The sequence below is a fragment of the Acomys minous genome, assembly GCF_964271855.1.
Source record: "Acomys minous genome assembly, chromosome: 6".
Lineage (NCBI taxonomy): Eukaryota > Metazoa > Chordata > Mammalia > Rodentia > Muridae > Acomys > Acomys minous.
The window spans coordinates 106459303-106478011 of record NC_140487.1 but is presented as its reverse complement, the minus strand read 5'-3'; the positions used below and the strand labels follow the sequence as shown (position 1 = coordinate 106478011).

Here is an 18709-nt window from a genome sequence, read left to right as displayed (position 1 = left end):
GGAGTTTCCTCTGGGGAACCATTCACCACCTGACTTCTACCTCTCCAGGGCACACGACAGTTTCCACTTAACAGTGGCCAACTGTGCTGGCCAGTTTTTGTCAACTTTACACAAGTTAGAGTCATTTTGGAAGAAGGAACCTCAATTGGGGAAATGTCCCCACCTGGTTGGCCTGAAGGCAAGCCTGTGATGCATTTTCCTGTTTGATGACTAACATAAGAGGGCTCAACCCACTGTGAGTGGGACCACCTGTGTGCTATAAAAAAAAAAGCAGGCTGAGCAAATCACTGGGAGCAAGCCAACAAGCAGCACTCTTCCATGACTTCTGAATCTGCTCTTGCCAACAGGTTCCTGCCCTGACCTCCCTGGATGATAGAAAATTTGTAAGATGAGGTAAATCCTTTCCTCCACAAGCTGCTTTGGGTCACGATGTTTACCACAGCAAGAGAAACCCTAACTAAGACAGAGTCTGGTACCAGCTCAGGGGTGTGGCTGCAACAGACACTGTGCTTTAGAGAGGACTGTGGTAGCACCTCCAGTTTGGGCTGGGAAAGCCATTGTGTGCTCAATTCAGTGGGCTTCTGTGGAAGACAATGTGGCAAGCAGGACAGACAAGAAAGGCTGGGCTTGTGACACTTCAGAGGGAAGCAAAGACTATCAGGGCCATCTGAGTGATATTTTCTATTAACCACTCCAGTGAAACCTTTGCTTTGCTGGTCCAATTGACACTGGGTAGCTCAGGTTGTGGTTGAGATGAGAGCAGCGTCAGTGGAGCAAAATCTTCCCAGAGTTCCTTCCTCAGGGTCAGCACACAAAAGCTGTAGTCTAGAAAGGGCCACGGGGTACACCCCGTGCTGCAGGCAGCCTTGGTCATGCATAAAGTCTCTTCTAGGTGGATCTGGTTTTGAAAGGGTCATGGAGAAAAACTGAAGCTTGGCACCATTGAGAGAATAGGAGTGCAACCTCCATGGCAGTAGAAGGCCCAAGACTGAAAGAGTCACGAAAGTAGTTGAGGCTTGGTACCAATATGGCAGTGTCAGAATCCCTGCAGAGTGCCCAGGAGAGGTGATTGGTGGAGCCCAATACAGAGACCCCAGCATGTTGGTGATGCCATGCAATAGGATGAGTGCCCAGGACAGCAGCAGCTGTGGAGTGGAGCCAACCTAAACCTACAAGACAAGCTATGTGGGCTGCAGGTGGCTGTCCAAGCCCTCCAGGAGGACCCAAAAAGATCCTGGGTGAGTCCCACAAGTCTGCCCTTAAGCTTCACATGGCTGGACTTTCATTTTGCTTTGTGTAACTGTGCCCTCCTTCTTCCTCATTGAAATAAGAAAGCATTTAACTTATTTTGATTTTACAGGAGCCCACAGCTGAGAGTCTTTGGAGTTTTGAGGGCTATAGATATTTTAGAGGCTTAAACTTTGAAAGAGACTTTGGGTATTTACAGCATTTGTAAAGACTGCAGGGTTCTTAAAGGTTAAAATGTTCTATATTGTGAGGTTAATATTAATGAGATCTTGAAGAATGAGTAAGGAAGGAAAGATTATGCTTTAGAAGTAAGTATGTGTCCAGCTGACTACACTGGCTAGTTTTTAGTATCAACTTGACACAACTAGTCCTATTTTACAAGAGGGAACCTTGATGAGTAAATGCCCCCACCAGATTGGCCTGTGAGCAAGACTGTAGTGCATTTTTGTGCGTGGATGACTGAGGAGGGAGGGCCAGCCCACTGCGGGTGGTACCACCCCTGCCAAGCCAGCAGGCAGCATTGCGTCTATACCCAGTCCTGCCTCCAGGTTCCCGCTTGAGTCCTGTGGTTGAGTAAACTGAAGATGAAATAACCCCTTTCCTTCCCAAATTGCTTGTAGTCACTGTGCTTTATCACAGCTATAGAACCCTAACTAAGATACCAATAAATAAATAGAAAAAGAAACAAAGGAAAGAAATGGACGTAGAGGAATCGCTTGCTCTGACAAGAGATCACATCCGAAGACCTAGGTGTGTGTGATCCAGCTAGAAGAATACAAACACATCTTTAGTCCAGGAGAGAGAGGCAAGCAGATCTGAGCTCAAGGCCACCCTGTATAGCACAAGTTTCAGGTAAAGAAAAGCTTAGGTCCAGGCGTGGCGGTACATGCCTTTAAACCCAAACGAAGGTAAAGTTAAGTTTGTAGAAGGAAGCACCCAGCCAGCCCAGCACTGGGGAGGCAGAGGCAGGCAGATCTCTGAGTTTGAGGCCAGCCTGGTCTACAAAGGGAGTCCAGGACAACCAAGGCTACACAGAGAAGCCCTGTCTCAAATCGCCCCCAGTCCCTGAAAGGAAGCACCCATGTTTGAAAGTGATGTCTAATTGAGTGGCAGGAAAAAGAAAGTGACAATTCAGAGATCTGACAGAGTAGGATACTCCCAATTCTCAGGAGAGAGGAAAGGGAAACTACTTAAGGGACAATGCAGGGAGAGGAGGAGGAGGCAGTTTTACCTGAACAGTAATAGAGAGGTTGCAGAGAGAGAAAGAGAGCAAGCTAGAGACAGGTGAAGGCAGAAGGAGGCAGAGAATAAGGAGCCAGAAGATTAGAGCAGAGCAGACGGCTGGAGTTAGTTTGAGGCCAAGCAGAGCAATTCTGGGGCCAAGAGAAAAGCCAGATTGAGTATGTTTGGCTTGGAGAGGAGTTTGAGCCAGAACAGCTGAGCTTATTCAGCAGTAAGTCTCAGAGGCTGAAAACATTCTAGGCCTCGATAAGACTGCACCGAGGCTAGAAGCGTCCCGGCTGGGCCTAGGTTAAGCCCTGAGAACAGTTGAAACAGGCAAATAAAAGTTCCTTTTTTCCAGATGGACAGTGTGCCAGTGCAGGCGAGGAAAATCAAAGATAAAGCGTCTCTATCTTTCGCCAAAGACAATAGCCAAGTAATAGCACAGAATCTTACCCCAGAGATTCACTCTTCCAACACTCATGATACAGCTCTGGCATCAGTCACCCCATCCCCCCACCTGGCACCCTTAGTACTCCTCCAACCTGAGCCCTGGTCACCCCCTCTGTGAGCACTCTCTCCTGCCCCTGCCCTGGGCCCCAGGTGACAGGAGACCTCCCTTGGAGCTCAGCTCCAGTACTGACTCCCTTCCTTTCAGATAGTAATCTTTCCACACAGGAAGCAGAAGACGGGGGAGGAATGCTTTAACCGTGTCCCACCCGAACTCACACTGCACACACAGCCTCAGGAGCACCATACCAGATAGAGGACAGGTGGTAGCCCACACTGAAGCCTACAGGGTCAGCTGGTAATCTGCTCAACTGCAAGCTCAAAGCAAGGAAGGGGGCCAGTGAGCTCTAGAAACTACTACAAACCCACATAGAACACAGGCCACACACACACACACACACACACACACACACACACACACACACAAAAGCACACCTTCATCCTGGCACCTCCACAGACCACGGTTGGTAACCAACTGTCCTGGCTTCTAGATAACACTGCATACACCTTCCCAAGAGTGCCTGTCCAAAGGACCCAGAGGCCCTGTGCCCCCAGGGGTGGTAAGGACCCAATCCTCAACAAGAGCTTCTCTTACTAAGCCCCCAGCCTCAAGCACCCTTGCTTTAGATACCCCCCAACACACACACACACTCACTCTTTGGCTTCTATAGTTCCTAATCTTCACACTCCCCTGACCTCTCTCCACAGCCTTCCTGCACTCCATTTTCACCTTGACTAATGAGCTGTGAAGGGGATCTCCCACTCTTCTCCCACAAACCCTCGCTGTGTGCATGCAGTTCCTAGCCTTCCCTAGCCTCTTGACTAACTACTTCTTTTCAGTCTGAAAAATGCTACCAGCTATTAGCTCAGCTGTTTTCATGGCTTCCCCTGCTCCAGGTCACGGTGGTGGCACATCAGCAGGACAATTGTTTAAAGCACAGTCCAGGGCCTGAATGATTACTCCATGGGTAAAGGCACCAAGTCTGACAACCTGAGTTCCATCCTCCCAGTCCACATGGTAAAAGAAAAGAAAGCCAGTAAGTTGTCTTTTGACCTTCATATGCATGCTGAAGCACACACATAAAAGTAAAAATAAGAGTCTCCTCTCTGGTACCCAAGCCTTCATCACTGTGCACCCTCTTCCTGGAAAGCTGTATTCAAATGTCCTTCCTTTCAGGGCCCTCTTTCTACCAACACATTGCAAGCAGCACTCCACACACTATTCTCGGCCCCTCTATACCGGCTCTTCCTAGCTCTCCTGTGCCTCAGTGAGCACCAAGACAAACTCCTATCAGGGGAGCTGGCTAGAGTCACAGGCTTAGTACTGTGCATCAGCCCTGCCTCACAGCACCTTCATACACCAACATGGTGTGAGACCCAGTCTCTAGTGCCCCGGGCTCCACCAACCTTCAATGGCCACCATCTGCACACTGCCTGCTGGTGGAATGGCTTTGGATCAGAGCTGGAGGGATCGTGTCTGGCTCAGAACGAGTCCATAACAGATTCTCATTATCGAACTTGGTCCTCAGTGAGGGCAAGTGGGTCATCACTGCCAGACAACAGCAACCCCTCCACTGACAAGGCTGAGGGAGCTCAGAGCACAGAGGCTGAGGGACACAAGCCAGAGGCCTTGGCATCACCTGGCACAATCAGCTGTGGTGTGCCTTCCCCACCTGTGGGCCTCTTGGGTGACTTGGGTGACTGCCCTATCAACTCTGACTCACAGCAGCTAGCTGTTCAGCCTCCGTTGCCTTTCTCCTGTCTAACTCTCCTCAGACTTGATTCTGCAGTGGATGGCGTGAGGGCCTCCCTGACAGGCAACACTGTTTTCCACTGTTCCTGTGCAGCTCACTGTGGGCCAGCAGCAGAGACTAGATCTTGCCATCTCATGCTTCCCAGCTTTGACACACAGCAGGACAAGTGTGATGCGTAAGTGAAAAGGAGGAAGAGAGAAAAAAAGAAACAGGAAGCAGGCTACCTACTGGAATGATAGGCAGATCTCAGAGACCTTACAAAACGTGCAGCATCTGCCTGCAATCCCAGCACTCAGGAGGCTAAGACAGGAGGATGCTGATTTTAAGGCCAGCTGGGACCATACAGTAAAGCTCTGTCAATAAGCCAACCCCCAAAACAAAGGCTGGGGATGTGGCTTTAGTGGCAAAATGCTAGCCTAGGATGTACCAGGCCTGGGATTGACCCCCAGAACACCATGCAAAACAGGAAAGAAGCTTCTTAAGGACCAACATCTGGGCTCAGTAGGTAAAAGGCACTTGTCATCCAACCTAACCAACCACTTCACTGTGATCTAGACACATCATAGCACTCACACACTCAAAATGGTTAGAACACTAAATGCACACAAAACACACATCCTCATAAAAAAGAAAAATGAAAAAAAAAAGTAAGGCGTGTGTGGGAGGGTGTTAATCCCAGAAACAGGAGCCTACACTGAGTTGAGGAGTGAAAAACATGGAAAGACCATAGTGATTCCACACAGTAAGGAGGGAACACAGACAAGCCTGGTGCAAACACAAGGAAGCCCACTGTCTGCTGTCCTCTGTATCTGAACACATTCCATCTGGTCCTTTGCCCACTCTGGGCTGGTACCCAATCTGCTTACCTTGTGCATGACAATCTTCCGCTGACCTGGTTCAGCCACATCAATCATCTTCTGGACCACATAGTTGGCATACTGATCCTTCATCATGGTGTATAAGGCACTGTGGGGACCGTCGTTCATAGTGCATACCTCATCGATGAGCACAGCACGCTCTGTACGTGAGGCATGAGTGACACACTTCTCCACAACATTGCTGCCGTGAGACAAATGAGGAAGAGCAATCAGAAAAGGTCCCCTCCGAGGCCACCTTAGTCAGGATGGACATTGAGGGGAGGTGGTGCAGATGGGGAACTCGTTTCCCCAGGGTCTGCCTCTGTAAGATTCCTGTTTTGATCTGACCCACTGGGAGGTCCAGCAGTGTCCAAGAGAGGGGTCCTGACCTGCGGACAGGGGACAGTAATGACCACAAGAGGAAACAGAGCCACACTGCAGTGTTTTCTAACAGCTTAGCTGCCTGACAGTCCCTACTGCAACACTTATCAAGACTTGTGATGCTGTCCTTGCACCTGTGAACTCAGGCTCAGCAATAAGACTCTTTTTGTCACACCTTCCATGACACAGACACTGGGATGTGGCAGCAGTTCCGGGCTCAGTGAAGGAGCTTCAAGTCATCTTGGAAAATAGTAAAGGAATGGTTCTACTAAGGCACGGTTTTCTAATATTAAATGCCTCGCTGCCAGACCACTTACACCACAGTGTGAGAGACTCCTCACACTGACTGCCTGACTCTATTAAATGACATGTACCCTCGTCTCGGTTCCATGGACACCGCTGTGGAGGTCAGCAGCAGTGTGCTATATGGACTGTTGTCACTGAGCAGAAGACCCAGCAGTCAGTAAATGGAGTTGGTGGGAACTGAAGCTTTGCGGGGGGGGGGGGGGGCGCAAGCGCGTGCGCGCTCTGGATCCCAAATCCTCAAGGAAAAAAGGCTTAAAGGAGGCCCCTCCTACCTAAGCAGACCATACACAACAAGCACAACTCCAGGGTGAACCCGCGCAGGTGTGTGGGTGTGTGGCCTACCTGCCTCTCTGGACTAAGTCACATACAAGTGCTTTGATTTCAAGCTGTAGTATTTGCAGAGCTCATGAATTAATGGGCCAGCTAAATGGCATGATGGATAAAGTGCTTTGCCACCAAGCCTGATGGCCTGAGTCCATTCTCTGGAACCCAAAGGTATGAAAGGAATCTAATCTACTCTAGCCGCTTGTCAACTAAGCTCCACATGGAAGGTGCATTCGCACTCACACAAATTCTAAAATATTAAAGATGTTACTAATTAATAAAAGTGAACGTTAATGAACATCAATGTAAACGCTGACAAACATGAGTCATACTCTCTGTTTAGCAAGCCCAGGGAAGAAAATACTGGAAAACTAAGCAGTGCCGTTTTCTATGAGCAGTGAGGAGGTGTTCAGAAGACCACCGGGCTAAGGCACCGGAGGCCATTATTTCCCAAGCCTGATACTCTGAAGCTGAGGTCTGGACAGAGCTGACAAACTGTCTCCCCCTCCCCCTACCCACCCCCACCCCCGTCTGTCAGGCCAAAGAGGAAGATGAGTGGAAAACATCTCAGAATGCCCACCCAATGTAGGAAATATACAGGGGATCAAAGTACAATATTTAAAAAATAGCTCCCAGACTTCAATGGCAACTCCAAAGGAGTAGAAAGACCATTTAAGGAGTATCTTTGCAGCCATGCTTGACTGTTAAAGTAGGCAATACATACAACACAAACAAACAAAAAACCAAAACAAAAAAGGAAATTACAGAGAGTTTGATACCCAGAAATATAAGATGGAAAAAGAGAAAAATTCCCCCCAAGTTGTCCCCTAACTTCCGCAGGTGCACTGTGGTGCAGTGGGTATGGGCACACAGACACACGCACACAAAGAAACAAATAATTAAATGTAAGAACTTAGGGGAAAAAATTCTACAGCTCAGGCGTGGCCCGAACCTGGCTCCCCAGAGTACATACCTTGCAAACTTGTGCTGACTCAGTACAAGCACATTGCCTCGGATCTCTGCTACAATTTTGCTTTTATCCTCAGGACGGCCATGCTCCAGCACATGCTGGATTACGTAATTTCCATACTGATCCTATTTGAGAAGCAACAAAACAAAGAAAATAGACGTAAGAAACAGCTCTTCGATTCGATGGATTGCTAGTGCCCCATCTAACTAGTGTCTATCACTCCTGTGAAGCAAAGGGGTGTGGTAATGACTTAACAGCACTCAAGTTTATCTGAATGTGAAGAAATCTGAAATGATGTTTTAAGCAGACAGGTAATAACAATTTTTCTTTCTCATTACAAAACAAGAACATAGTGTTACTAGACAAGAGACTATTTTTCTTTATATATTTATGCACTTATTTCTAGCTGGGCTCTTTACAAATTACTAACCACAAAAAAGTAGGCCTGTAATTATTTTAGAATTGGGGAGGCAGTGTTTGAGGAATAAAGAAATGCTTTCCTCTAATAGAAGCTGCAAAAAATTTGGTTACATCTTTCTATAGATTTGCATCCAACAAAAAGTTGCGTTCATTATTTTATCAGTAGCAGAAGCAAATACCAAAAGAAGAGTCAACCAATACACTTGGTTTGTGTGCCCTGGAGCGGTGGAGAGCGAGAGGGACACAGTAAGTGCAGAAGACACTCCAAACTCATAAGCCAGGGCTTCAAATCATTGTCTATATATTAATGGAATACACATCCTTCAAAGATGTGAAGGATGACACGTTAATACTTTCCACTAATAAGACACAGAGCTCCTCCTCTGGCAACAGCAGTACCTGCACAAGCTGCTCCGTGTGCTGGTGAAGCTCCTCAAGGATAGGCAGGGTCTGGTCAGGAAGACAGTGCTCGAGGATCCTCTGGATCACCCTGCAGCCATAAGGGTGTGTAGACAGAGCAAACACCTGGAGCAGACAAATACAAGGCAGTCACTCAGTGCTGCTAAGTAAGTGCCCGCCCCTCTGGCTTCACAGACACATTTAACCAACTGTGTGCTGGGTTGCTTTAGGAATTCAAATACGTGTTTAAATTTGAACTTTTTTCCAAGAAGCCTAAAATGGAATGGAAATGAGCCAAGGTCGTGAAAAATCCACTTAGTCAATAATCAAGAACGTCACCAGGCAGTGGTGGCACACACCTTTAATCAGCGCTTAGGAGGCAGAGGCAGGCGGTTTTCTGTGAGTTCCAGGATAGCAAGGTAATACACAGAGAAACACTGTCTCAAACAAAAACAACAAAAAGGAATAAAAAATATCAACCAACTGCCTTTCCAGAAGATGGGCTGAAAAACAGGAAGAGGAGAAATTGGGCATGGTAGCCAGTACCTTTAATCTCGGCATTCTATAGAGGCAGAGAGACAAGAGGCAGGGATCCGCTTCAGGGAAGCCAGGGCTACACAGTTTAAGACCCTGCCTTAAAAATAAACAGCAAAACAAAATGAAGGCTACAGCTGGAGCTCATCAGTGGAGAGCTCCTCCAGCACAGGGAGGCACCCCACAAGGAAACTCATACACAAAAGGTGGCTATTAAGTCTAAACATGTCCATACAAACAGACAGCTGCACAGGAGGCTGGCTGGGGTGCTTTTAGGGTTAAAGCAATTAAGAAAAAAGTGCATGAGCTTTTAACTGTCCTGTTTTGATTTGACTTTTGTGGTACTGGAGATTAAACCAGGGGTTCCTTGCTAGGCAAGTACCCCACCACTGAGCTACATCTCCAGCCCACATCCCCAATCTGGATTCCTAGGTATACCCCAGCCTTCTAATTAAAATACTAATGTGAGCACAGTGGTGAATGCTGTTAAAATCCTAGCACTCAGAAAACCAAGATCATGAGGTTGAAGAAGAGCCAGGCCTATGTAGTGAGAGCTTGCCTCAGAACACCAAGGGGGTGGGAGGGTGGGGGGTAGGGGGACAAGGGGAAGGGACAAGGGAGATGAAGACTCCTAAGAGCAGTGGCAGCACTGCACACCTGAGGGGTGCTTGCCTACGTCCTGTGTCAGTGGGCCAAGTGCTTCCATTTCACTTGCTGCATAGCCCTACCATTGCACCTGTTATGCGCAGTCAGGTTTGCAAAGATGCTGCATGCTCATGGTCTACAACAGCTTATTTCACCCGGTACCATATTTCCAAAAGCCACAAGTAAGAATAGGGCAGTCTCCAGAATTTGCTGTCTGTCTAGAATGTCTCCTAGCATGCTGACAGCAGAGCACGCCATTCTTAAACCTAAACAGACACCTGGTATTACTTGTTTATTTTTTTTTTAATTTTTACCTCAGTGTGACTATTGCTGTTTAAAATATACTAAGTAGGTCTTTCACCAGATACAACTATTAGTTAAAAGTACAAGATCTAAGAAATACAGGTGCTGAAATCTAAGACTATTGATTTTGTGGCTGAAGCACACTTCAGGTGGAAACTGTTTCTGGGCTGCCTCATTTTGCACTTTCCTCCTATCTGATGGGATAGGCTTTCTCCTATCAACTGGCATTCTGGGTTTCTGTAAATTGTTAATTCATCTTTCCATCACCTTTCCCCATCACATATTGTTTCCTTTGATTGTAGGAGTTCTTTATCTAACCTATCTGCCAACTCTTTGACAGTTTCAACAGGATAGCATTCACTCTCTGAACAGCCATTAGTTCCCGACCGCTCCCTCAAAAAAGCACAGCAACCATTTTCTCCTTTATTTTCACTTTTGTTGTATATTCTTATTATTAATTTAATGCCTTTTAAAGAATTTGTGTGTGCATGTGTACCCACCATGGCCAGAAAGAAGCGTCTAATCCCCTGGAGCTAGTCACTGGATAGTTGTTGAGTGCTGGGAACCAAACCCAGGTCCCTGGCAAGAGTAAGAAGTGCTCTTAGCCACTGAGCCATCTCTCCAGCTCCAACAATAAAACATCTCAGTGAACGAATGTGTCTCTGTCCCCCCCACTAACCCTGAAACTCCCAATAACCCCTGGGTTCTGAGTCTTCTTAAGCAAGTAGTAAGTAAACAAATTTATTCTCCTGAAAGAACTTTAAACCACGCTTCTGTTTAAACACTCCTTTGAGAAATATTTCCCCCCCTTTAAAAAATAAAGAAAAAAAGAGTCCAGATAAATTCACTTGCCCCCCAAAAAGTTTTGTGTTAGTGTCCTATCCCACTAATGTCAGCAAGGGGGAAGGTATTATTTTTGGCAAAGAAACTAGCAATTATAGCCAATTTAGAGTCACTCACAAAAGTGATGACAACTTTAGCCTAGTCATGGCCACACCCACTTGGAAGGCTGGAGAATTGTACAAACTGGAGCTTGCAGGTAAGCATTAAGAACACATCTTTGACACAAAGACAAGTAAGGATGAACTGGCTGTTACGTGGCTCCTCTATAGTTCAAACAATCATGCTTACTATACACACCTCTGTAAGCCATAAGCAAGGACACTTGGCTATTTTAAAGATACATCCAATTATGATCTGCAAAATTATATCTTAATTTTTATATTAAAAAAGCTTTAGTCGGGCGTGGTGGCACACGCCTTTAATCCCAGGAGAGGCAGAGGCAGACAGATCACTGTGAGTTTCAGGCCAACCTGGTCTACAAAGTGAGTCCAGAGCAGCCAAGGCTACACAGAGAAACACTGTCTCAAAAAACAAACCAAACAGAAAAACAAAACAAAACAAAACAAAACCAAAGAACTTTAAGATATCAGGAGAGTAGGAGCCACAGGGGGGAAAAAAATCTTTCAAATCAGACCCTCAGAAACTAAAGGGAAGGGGCCTGGTTACATGGCCAAGTTGACGGCACTGCACTGGCCTTCTGAGTGCAAGAGCGAATGCATGCTGACGGCATGAGCCTGAGTCACTTACCTGCCCCTTGAAGGCATCGATGATGAACTGCAAGGACTGGGGCTGCACACACTCAATGCACTTCTGAACCACATGGTTGCCATTCTGGTCTTTGACACACTTCAGGACATGACCATCTAGCTCCCGCACCATCTCATTCTATTGGAGACAAGGAAAGAAGGCACCACCAGAATCACAGCCAGCCAACATCCAGATAGTCCCCACTCCCTACCGAGCAGCAAGCACTGTACAGCTACATGACAATCAAAGTCAACTGTAGGCAAGCAACAACACAGCAAGCGAGTTGAAAGCAGGTGGGACCTAAAGAGGCCAAGCTTGGAAAAGACTTGGTGAAGCTCTAAAAACAGCGGCACCAGCCAAGTGTAGTGGAACACACCTCTAACTCCAGTTCTTAGGAGCTGGGGCAGGATTGGAATTTCTATATAGCAACTTTTAGGCCAGCCTAAACTATCTACTGAAACCTATTTAAAACAAACAAACAAACATGCCAGGGTTTGGTGGTACACCCTGTACTCCAAGCACTGAGGGGGAAGCAAGAGGATCAGGAGTTCAAGGCCAGTCCTATCTATCTACAGAATTAATTCAAGGATGACCTGGGTTACATAAGACTCAAAATCAAACAAACAAACAAACAACAAAAAAGCCCCAACAAAACAAATCAACAACAACAACAAATATACCATAGTCATCTTCAAATAGAAAAGGCCATGAAGTGCACAGGATTGAACAGTTCATAAGACCTATACTACCAAGGTTCAAAGCCAAGGGGCATCACCACAATGCAGCCCCTGTGTTCTGGGAAAACACCTGTCAATTATACAATTCCCTGCAGCCCTTCCAGACACAGAAAAACACACTGACAAGTGAAGTTGCATACTTGAAACTATAGAAAAGTCAAACTTGGTGCTTAGGCCATGTAATTCCAACACTGGAGAGGCTGAGGCAGGAGGACTGCCTCAAATTCAAGGCCAGCTGGGGACATGCTCAAGTTCCAGGCCTGCCTGGGATACAGAGTAAAGGTCCACTCAAAACACCAACACACTAAATCTAGTCAGCCAGGGGTAGTGATGGTACACTCCTAGGAAGACGAAAGACGACTGCTGGAGATCACCAGAGGTTCAAGGTTAACCTAGACATGCCAAGATCATGTCTCAGGGGGCCCTTCCCTTTGATAGAGTCAAGGGACACAGGGACAGACAAGAACAAATTACAAAGTTCAGAATGGTTACACTTAGATGCTGGGTGTCTACGATTTTTCAACCAAGGTGCACTGACCAAAGTCTGTGCTATCATGATTGAAGAGAAAGAAGCTTCCAGGTGGGGGAAAAAAAAAAGCAACAGAATTAAATATGAGTCACTGAGCCATGAAAATTCTGATGTCATTAAAGTCATAATGCCTGAGCGAATGATCAATGACAATAAAACTTGCCTCAGATGGCCTTTAATTTCAAACTGCCTTTTTTTGGAGAGTGGGGCAGGGTCTTGCTATCTAGCTTTTTATGGCTGACTTCACACTTGGGGGCAGATCCTCCAGCATCTGCCTCTCATTGTGCTGGGATTCTACTCTGTACCTCCCCGCTCAGCTAGATAGTGCTTTCTTATTTGTGCTGCCCAGAGCTCTGTCTCCAACTTCACCCACCTTCCCACCTTCCCAGCATCTTCAAGTGCCTAGCTATGAGACCCAGCCTCTAGTGCCCCGGGCTCCACCAACCTTCAATGGCCACCATCTGCACACTGCCTGCTGGTGGAATGGCTTTGGATCAGAGCTGGAGGGATCGTGTCTGGCTCAGAACGAGTCCATAACAGATTCTCATTATCGAACTTGGTCCTCAGTGAGGGCAAGTGGGTCATCACTGCCAGACAACAGCAACCCCTCCACTGACAAGGCTGAGGGAGCTCAGAGCACAGAGGCTGAGGGACACAAGCCAGAGGCCTTGGCATCACCTGGCACAATCAGCTGTGGTGTGCCTTCCCCACCTGTGGGCCTCTTGGGTGACTTGGGTGACTGCCCTATCAACTCTGACTCACAGCAGCTAGCTGTTCAGCCTCCGTTGCCTTTCTCCTGTCTAACTCTCCTCAGACTTGATTCTGCAGTGGATGGCGTGAGGGCCTCCCTGACAGGCAACACTGTTTCCCACTGTTCCTGTGCAGCTCGCTGTGGGCCAGCAGCCTCTCTGTAAAGCTGCAGCTACTCAGGCTACACTCTGGTCAAAGAGATGAGGATGGAGACTTATCTGACCCATTAGAATCTTATAAAGTAACTGGACAATTCCTGCTTGCTCTGAGGATAGAAAGCCACAGCCAACACAAGCATATACCAGCCAACAACTCCAGACTGACAGCCTTCACAGTTCAATGCACACGCCACAGAGAACACCAAGAGAAAAGTGAAAGGGAAACTTACAATTACCTGCTGGTCTGAGGGAATAAATTCCAAAGCTTTCTGGATAACTCGGCAGCCATACATCTGCAGTGCCAATGACAGGACGTGGCCTCGAATCCGCTCAGCCAAAGCCAGCTTCTGTTCATGGCTGCCAAACTAGACACAACGTGTGAGAGATACCATTACTTAAGTAAAGGAGTAAGACCAGAGAAAACTGTGTTGTGTCCATCTTCCTCCTCTTGCTATCCTACTGCCTAGGATCAACCACACTTTTTAAAGAGCCACTCTTCCCTCAAGCAAAGAGTTCTCGGCCTCTGACCTGAGAAACTTTCTTCAATGCTCAGCAATGCCTTCGTCACTTTGCAAAAAATATTTTAATGCCCTAAATGATTAAGAAACTAACATTCATTTCTAAATGGAGGGAGCCAAGCACCTGTTATTCCAAAGCTAGAAGCAAGAATGGGAGGGCCTTCAAGGCTCAACGAGCCTAGGAGTGATGGTGATAACTTCTGTTCCATGGACAGCCAGTGTGCATGTGCAAGGTCTATGGCTGGCAGGCCTTTTCACCCAAGTGATTCTGCCAAGTGTCAGCCGAGGACACACAACAGTGTGGATTAGTGTTTTTCAGGGACTGTTGATATTAACAGGAAGCCTTTGAAAGAAGGAGCCAAGGAATCCAGAGGTGACATCACAGTGTTAAAGTTCTCCTAAAGGTCATTTCCCATGCTCAGCTTTTTGTGCTCATCTGAGGAATCATCAGGGGACTGTCCAAGCCCACATGCTCCACCCATGGGCCCAGGGAGCCTCTTTGGCTTGCTCTAAACCACAGGGATAAATGTCACATTAGTTCTGACACTCAACTGCATGTGCTGCAGCACTTTAAATCAGTGGCATGATGACAGGGAAGAGACAGTCCAGAATCAGAATACAGCTGTTGCATTTTTAGTATAGCCAGAGAACTGAGCAACTAAGTGTCTGTGAGCAAGTGGGCAGGTAAAGTTTGAGAGACCCATTCTTAAATCTTCTTACAAACAAGAGGTCATAAGAAATTTATAGATGTTAGCAGATAAGCTCAGAGTTCCAGCAACTGTTCCCACACCTGATTCTTTCTCTCAGTGTCTTTGTGTCATCCAACAGCTTTGGAGCTGCTGATAATGATTAGCAAAAACAACAATATTATCAGTAACATAAACATTAATCCCCAAGTCTTTGAAATTTTAACTTATTAGAAGGATCAGATATTATTTATCATTAATGGACCAAAGAGACTCAGTCCATGACTCAAGTTAATAGGCAAAAGAAGGAACCAAAGCAAAAGGACACCCCTATACACACAACTTCAGGCCACGGTGGAAACACTGAGGCTGGTTGGTGTTCAGAGTCAAGTGCTTAGGTGTCTTTTATTTTTTATTTTTGCAGTGTGACCATCTGAACCACTGTGGTGGAAGCTACAGAGGTGGGCTTAGCAATTAGGGCAAGTGTCACTCTTCCAAAGGACCTGCGTTTGATTCCCAGCACCTGTCAAGTAGCTCACAACCACTTGACTCCAGCATCAAGGAATCTGATGTCTCAGACCTCCTCAGGTACCCCTCTCTCCCACATATATTTTAAAAACAATCTCTTTTTAAAGGCCAGGCATGGTGGTGCATGCCTTTAATCTCAGCGCTTGGAAGACAGAAGCAGAGGCAGGTGGATCTCTGTGAGTTCAAGCCCAGTCTGGTCTACACTCTGTGCTGGGTCTCATGTAGACAGTCGGCAAGCCACAGGCCCAGAGCATGTCTATGTGGGTATTTAACACACCGAGCACAATGATGACTGAGAAGGAACTGGAGAAACACTGAAAAGCTCTTCAAGAAGATCTTATCGCTTTAAAGGTTGGAACGAGCTGTTGTGCTTCACAAAGCCAACAGAAATGGAATGTGATGGAGATTTTCAAGTCAAAGGGCAGAAAGAACAAAGACATACTTCAAAGAACTTCTGAATGACGTAATTTCCAAATACGTCCACCATAAGTTGGTACGCAGCCTGGAGGATTTCATTGAAGACAAGCTGGCGCTCAGCTGCTGTGGCACGCTCTAGTTTCAGCTGAATGAATCTGAAGAACAGAAGGAATGGGCAATCAAACCACACACAGAGAAGACTATACTATACTATGTGAGGGGCATCATCAGTTCCGCAACATGCAGTCCATGTAACCAAAAAATACAGTGGGATTTGTTTCGTTTTGTTCTGTTGCTTGTTTGCTTTTTGAGATAGGGTCTCACTATGTAGCCTTGCCTGGCCTAGCAACTGTTAGGCAGACCAGGCTGACCTCAAACTCAAGAGAGATCCTCCTTCCTCTGCCTCCCCAAGTGCTGGGATTACAGAGGTGCGCCAGCAAGCCTGGCTGCCAGGCTGTTAAATCAACGTCAAGCTCTCCAGGGGAAGATTTCTGAAAGAGAGAATTTCCCTACCACAGTTCAACTTTTAAGTGTACTTTTGGTGTACTGCACTACAAGATAGCATATGCACAAAAGCACCAGCTCTGCTTGACTCTGATCTTTAGAAACCATCCCTCATCAGAAACGTAAAGCTTATGGTTCTTATACCATTCTATAACCCATATCCATAAAGAAAGTTATTCATTAACTTCAAAAATACTGCTACCCATTTGACTGACTCGGGAAAACCTTGTGGTCTCTGCACCCAGCCTCTACTCCTCAGGGAAGACTGCTAGCAGAAGCTACAGAGCAAGGAGACTATTAGGAGTTTCCCTGAAAATGAAGAGGAAGAAAACTACCACAGAGATGGGAAGGAGAATGAGTGTCATCTCACCTCACTGGGTCCCTAGGCCCAGTGTGGCCCTCTTGGCAGCTCCTAGAGCAGCAGGGATCTCCTAGACCTCTCTCCTCTACAACAGGGGTGAGAACAAGTGCTAGGCCTATTATGCTCCTATAAAATGGGAATCCACACTGCCATATGACAATGTCTCCTCCACAGCAGGCCTTATAGTGCTGACCACTGCAGAGTATGCATGCGCCAAGTGTAAAACAAGATGGCCTGAACCTGTAGCAGCCCCCCTGCCTCTGTCTCTTGGGTAATGGAATTACAGCTATGTACCACCATGCCCAGTGGCAAACAACATTTTAAGAGATTCTTGGGAACTAGAAACACAGACTAACTGCTCATAAAATAAAAAGTATGCACAAAGGCCATGGTCCAGACCACTAAAAACTCTTTTCAATATTTGTCATGCCCAACTCCCTCTGAAATAAACAGTGAGAGGCAAAGCAGAGGTATACTATAAAACACAAAAGGGCACTATGTTTCTATGATGGGGCGTATATCGATCAGAGGCATGGAATCTAGGGCACAGATTTCAGTTATGCTGGGGGCCAAAGCCAGGTCCTTACCTAGACCCATGCTGGTCTTGGGAAAATTCCATTATATGCCCAGCAATCTCCCGCAATTGTAAATTAGGGTACCGGTTATTTCGAAAATCTTCCAAAAGTCTGCTCCTGCCAGAGGGCATAACGTCAGACATTCCATATCTCAAACGAGAGGAAGAGAAAAGGGTGCTGCTGGGGCTAAAAAGGCTGGAGGCACTGCTTGCACTTCGGTACTTGGCTTCGGCACCGGGAGCAGCAGAGATGTATCTTCCACTGCCATTTGTGAGTCCTCCTGTTGGTTACAAAATAGAAAAACCTGAGTCCATGCTTAGGGAACATCATTTAAGAGGAAAAAGCACCGACCTCCCACCCCACCTCTATAAGCCTACATCATCTCATGACTCCCATTGCACTGTGTTATGATCCAACAATTTCCACTACTATTGTGACTTTCATAAGGCCCCCTCACCAATATGAAAGGAAATGTTTACACAAAAATTAAGAAAGATACTTATTTTGGGTTTTGTTTGCTTGCTTGGTTTGTTGTTGTTTTGCTTTAACCACTGATAACATACTGCTAGCAAAACTGGTGCTAAGGGGCTTGAGATACAGCTCAAAGATGGAACACTTGCTAGCATGCATGAGGCCTGGGGTTCAGTCCCCAGTACTACTTAAAAAGGAGAAAAACAAGACCAACAACCAGTAAAACCAATAGAGCAATACATTATATGTCCTGAATAAACAAAAGGAGGCACAACACCTACAGTAACACTAAGAAAATACAAAGGACACTGAGGCTTCTTAGCTTATCCACCCCACACACTACAGGGCCTCACTACATTTCTAAATCGCCTGCACTCTCAGCTGAAGCCCACCTGTTAAGATCAGCACCGACAGTGGTGGAGATACAGATCAGTGGTACAGCACTTGTTTTACATGACAATGCCCAGTGCTATAAGAAGAGGGAATGAAATCATGCATCCTAATTCATCTGCAACCCACCCCCCATCCCCAACACTCCTGGAAAACTTTCTTTGAAGGAGTAGCTCCAAAACTACGCAGAGTTTGGAAATCTCACATGTAGGGCAGATGGTAGGTTTTCAAGGTCCTCATCAACAAGCAACTCTTAAACTTCTCTGGGACAAAGCGTGACATGATACAGCAGTAACACCCTTCATAGGCCACTTGTACTATTGCTCTGATTGGTGGCTCCGGTATAAATGTGATTTCCTAAACAGGTAAGATGGAGCTATGACCTAAAGACTTAACAAAAAATGAAGCAGGGCTCGGGTGTGGGTCAGTGGAAAGGTCTATGCCTAGCATAGGTACGGCACTAGGTTCCACCTGCCAACACACATGCACACACAGTAAAAGAAAGCAGCAGAGTAAATTAACAGGTACACTTAGTTTTTTTCAATAATTCTTACAATGGTTCACATGGTTTCTGTTGGGGTTTTTGGTTTGGTTTGGTTTTTCAAAGATACAGTTTCTCTGTG

At 46.4% G+C, this 18709-nt stretch overlaps 1 protein-coding gene across 21 annotated transcripts in view; it reads right to left on the bottom strand.

The window, feature by feature from the left end:
* PUM1 (pumilio RNA binding family member 1) overlaps positions 1 to 18709 on the bottom strand; it is a 111294-nt gene that overhangs the window by 2014 nt on the left and 90571 nt on the right. For 15 of the 21 annotated variants that reach the window (XM_084787664.1, XM_084787647.1, XM_084787653.1 and 12 more), the window contains 7 exons: positions 17238 to 17505; positions 15811 to 15940; positions 13867 to 14001; positions 11463 to 11600; positions 8391 to 8516; positions 7575 to 7696; positions 5600 to 5792 (listed from right to left, as the gene is read on the bottom strand). In XM_084787664.1, the coding sequence (XP_084643790.1) occupies positions 5600 to 5792; positions 7575 to 7696; positions 8391 to 8516; positions 11463 to 11600; positions 13867 to 14001; positions 15811 to 15940; positions 17238 to 17505 (1112 nt within the window). The remainder of the gene's footprint in view (positions 1 to 5599; positions 5793 to 7574; positions 7697 to 8390; positions 8517 to 11462; positions 11601 to 13866; positions 14002 to 15810; positions 15941 to 17237; positions 17506 to 18709) is intronic. The other 6 variants (XM_084787665.1, XM_084787646.1, XM_084787655.1 and 3 more) reach the window with 1 other exon arrangement.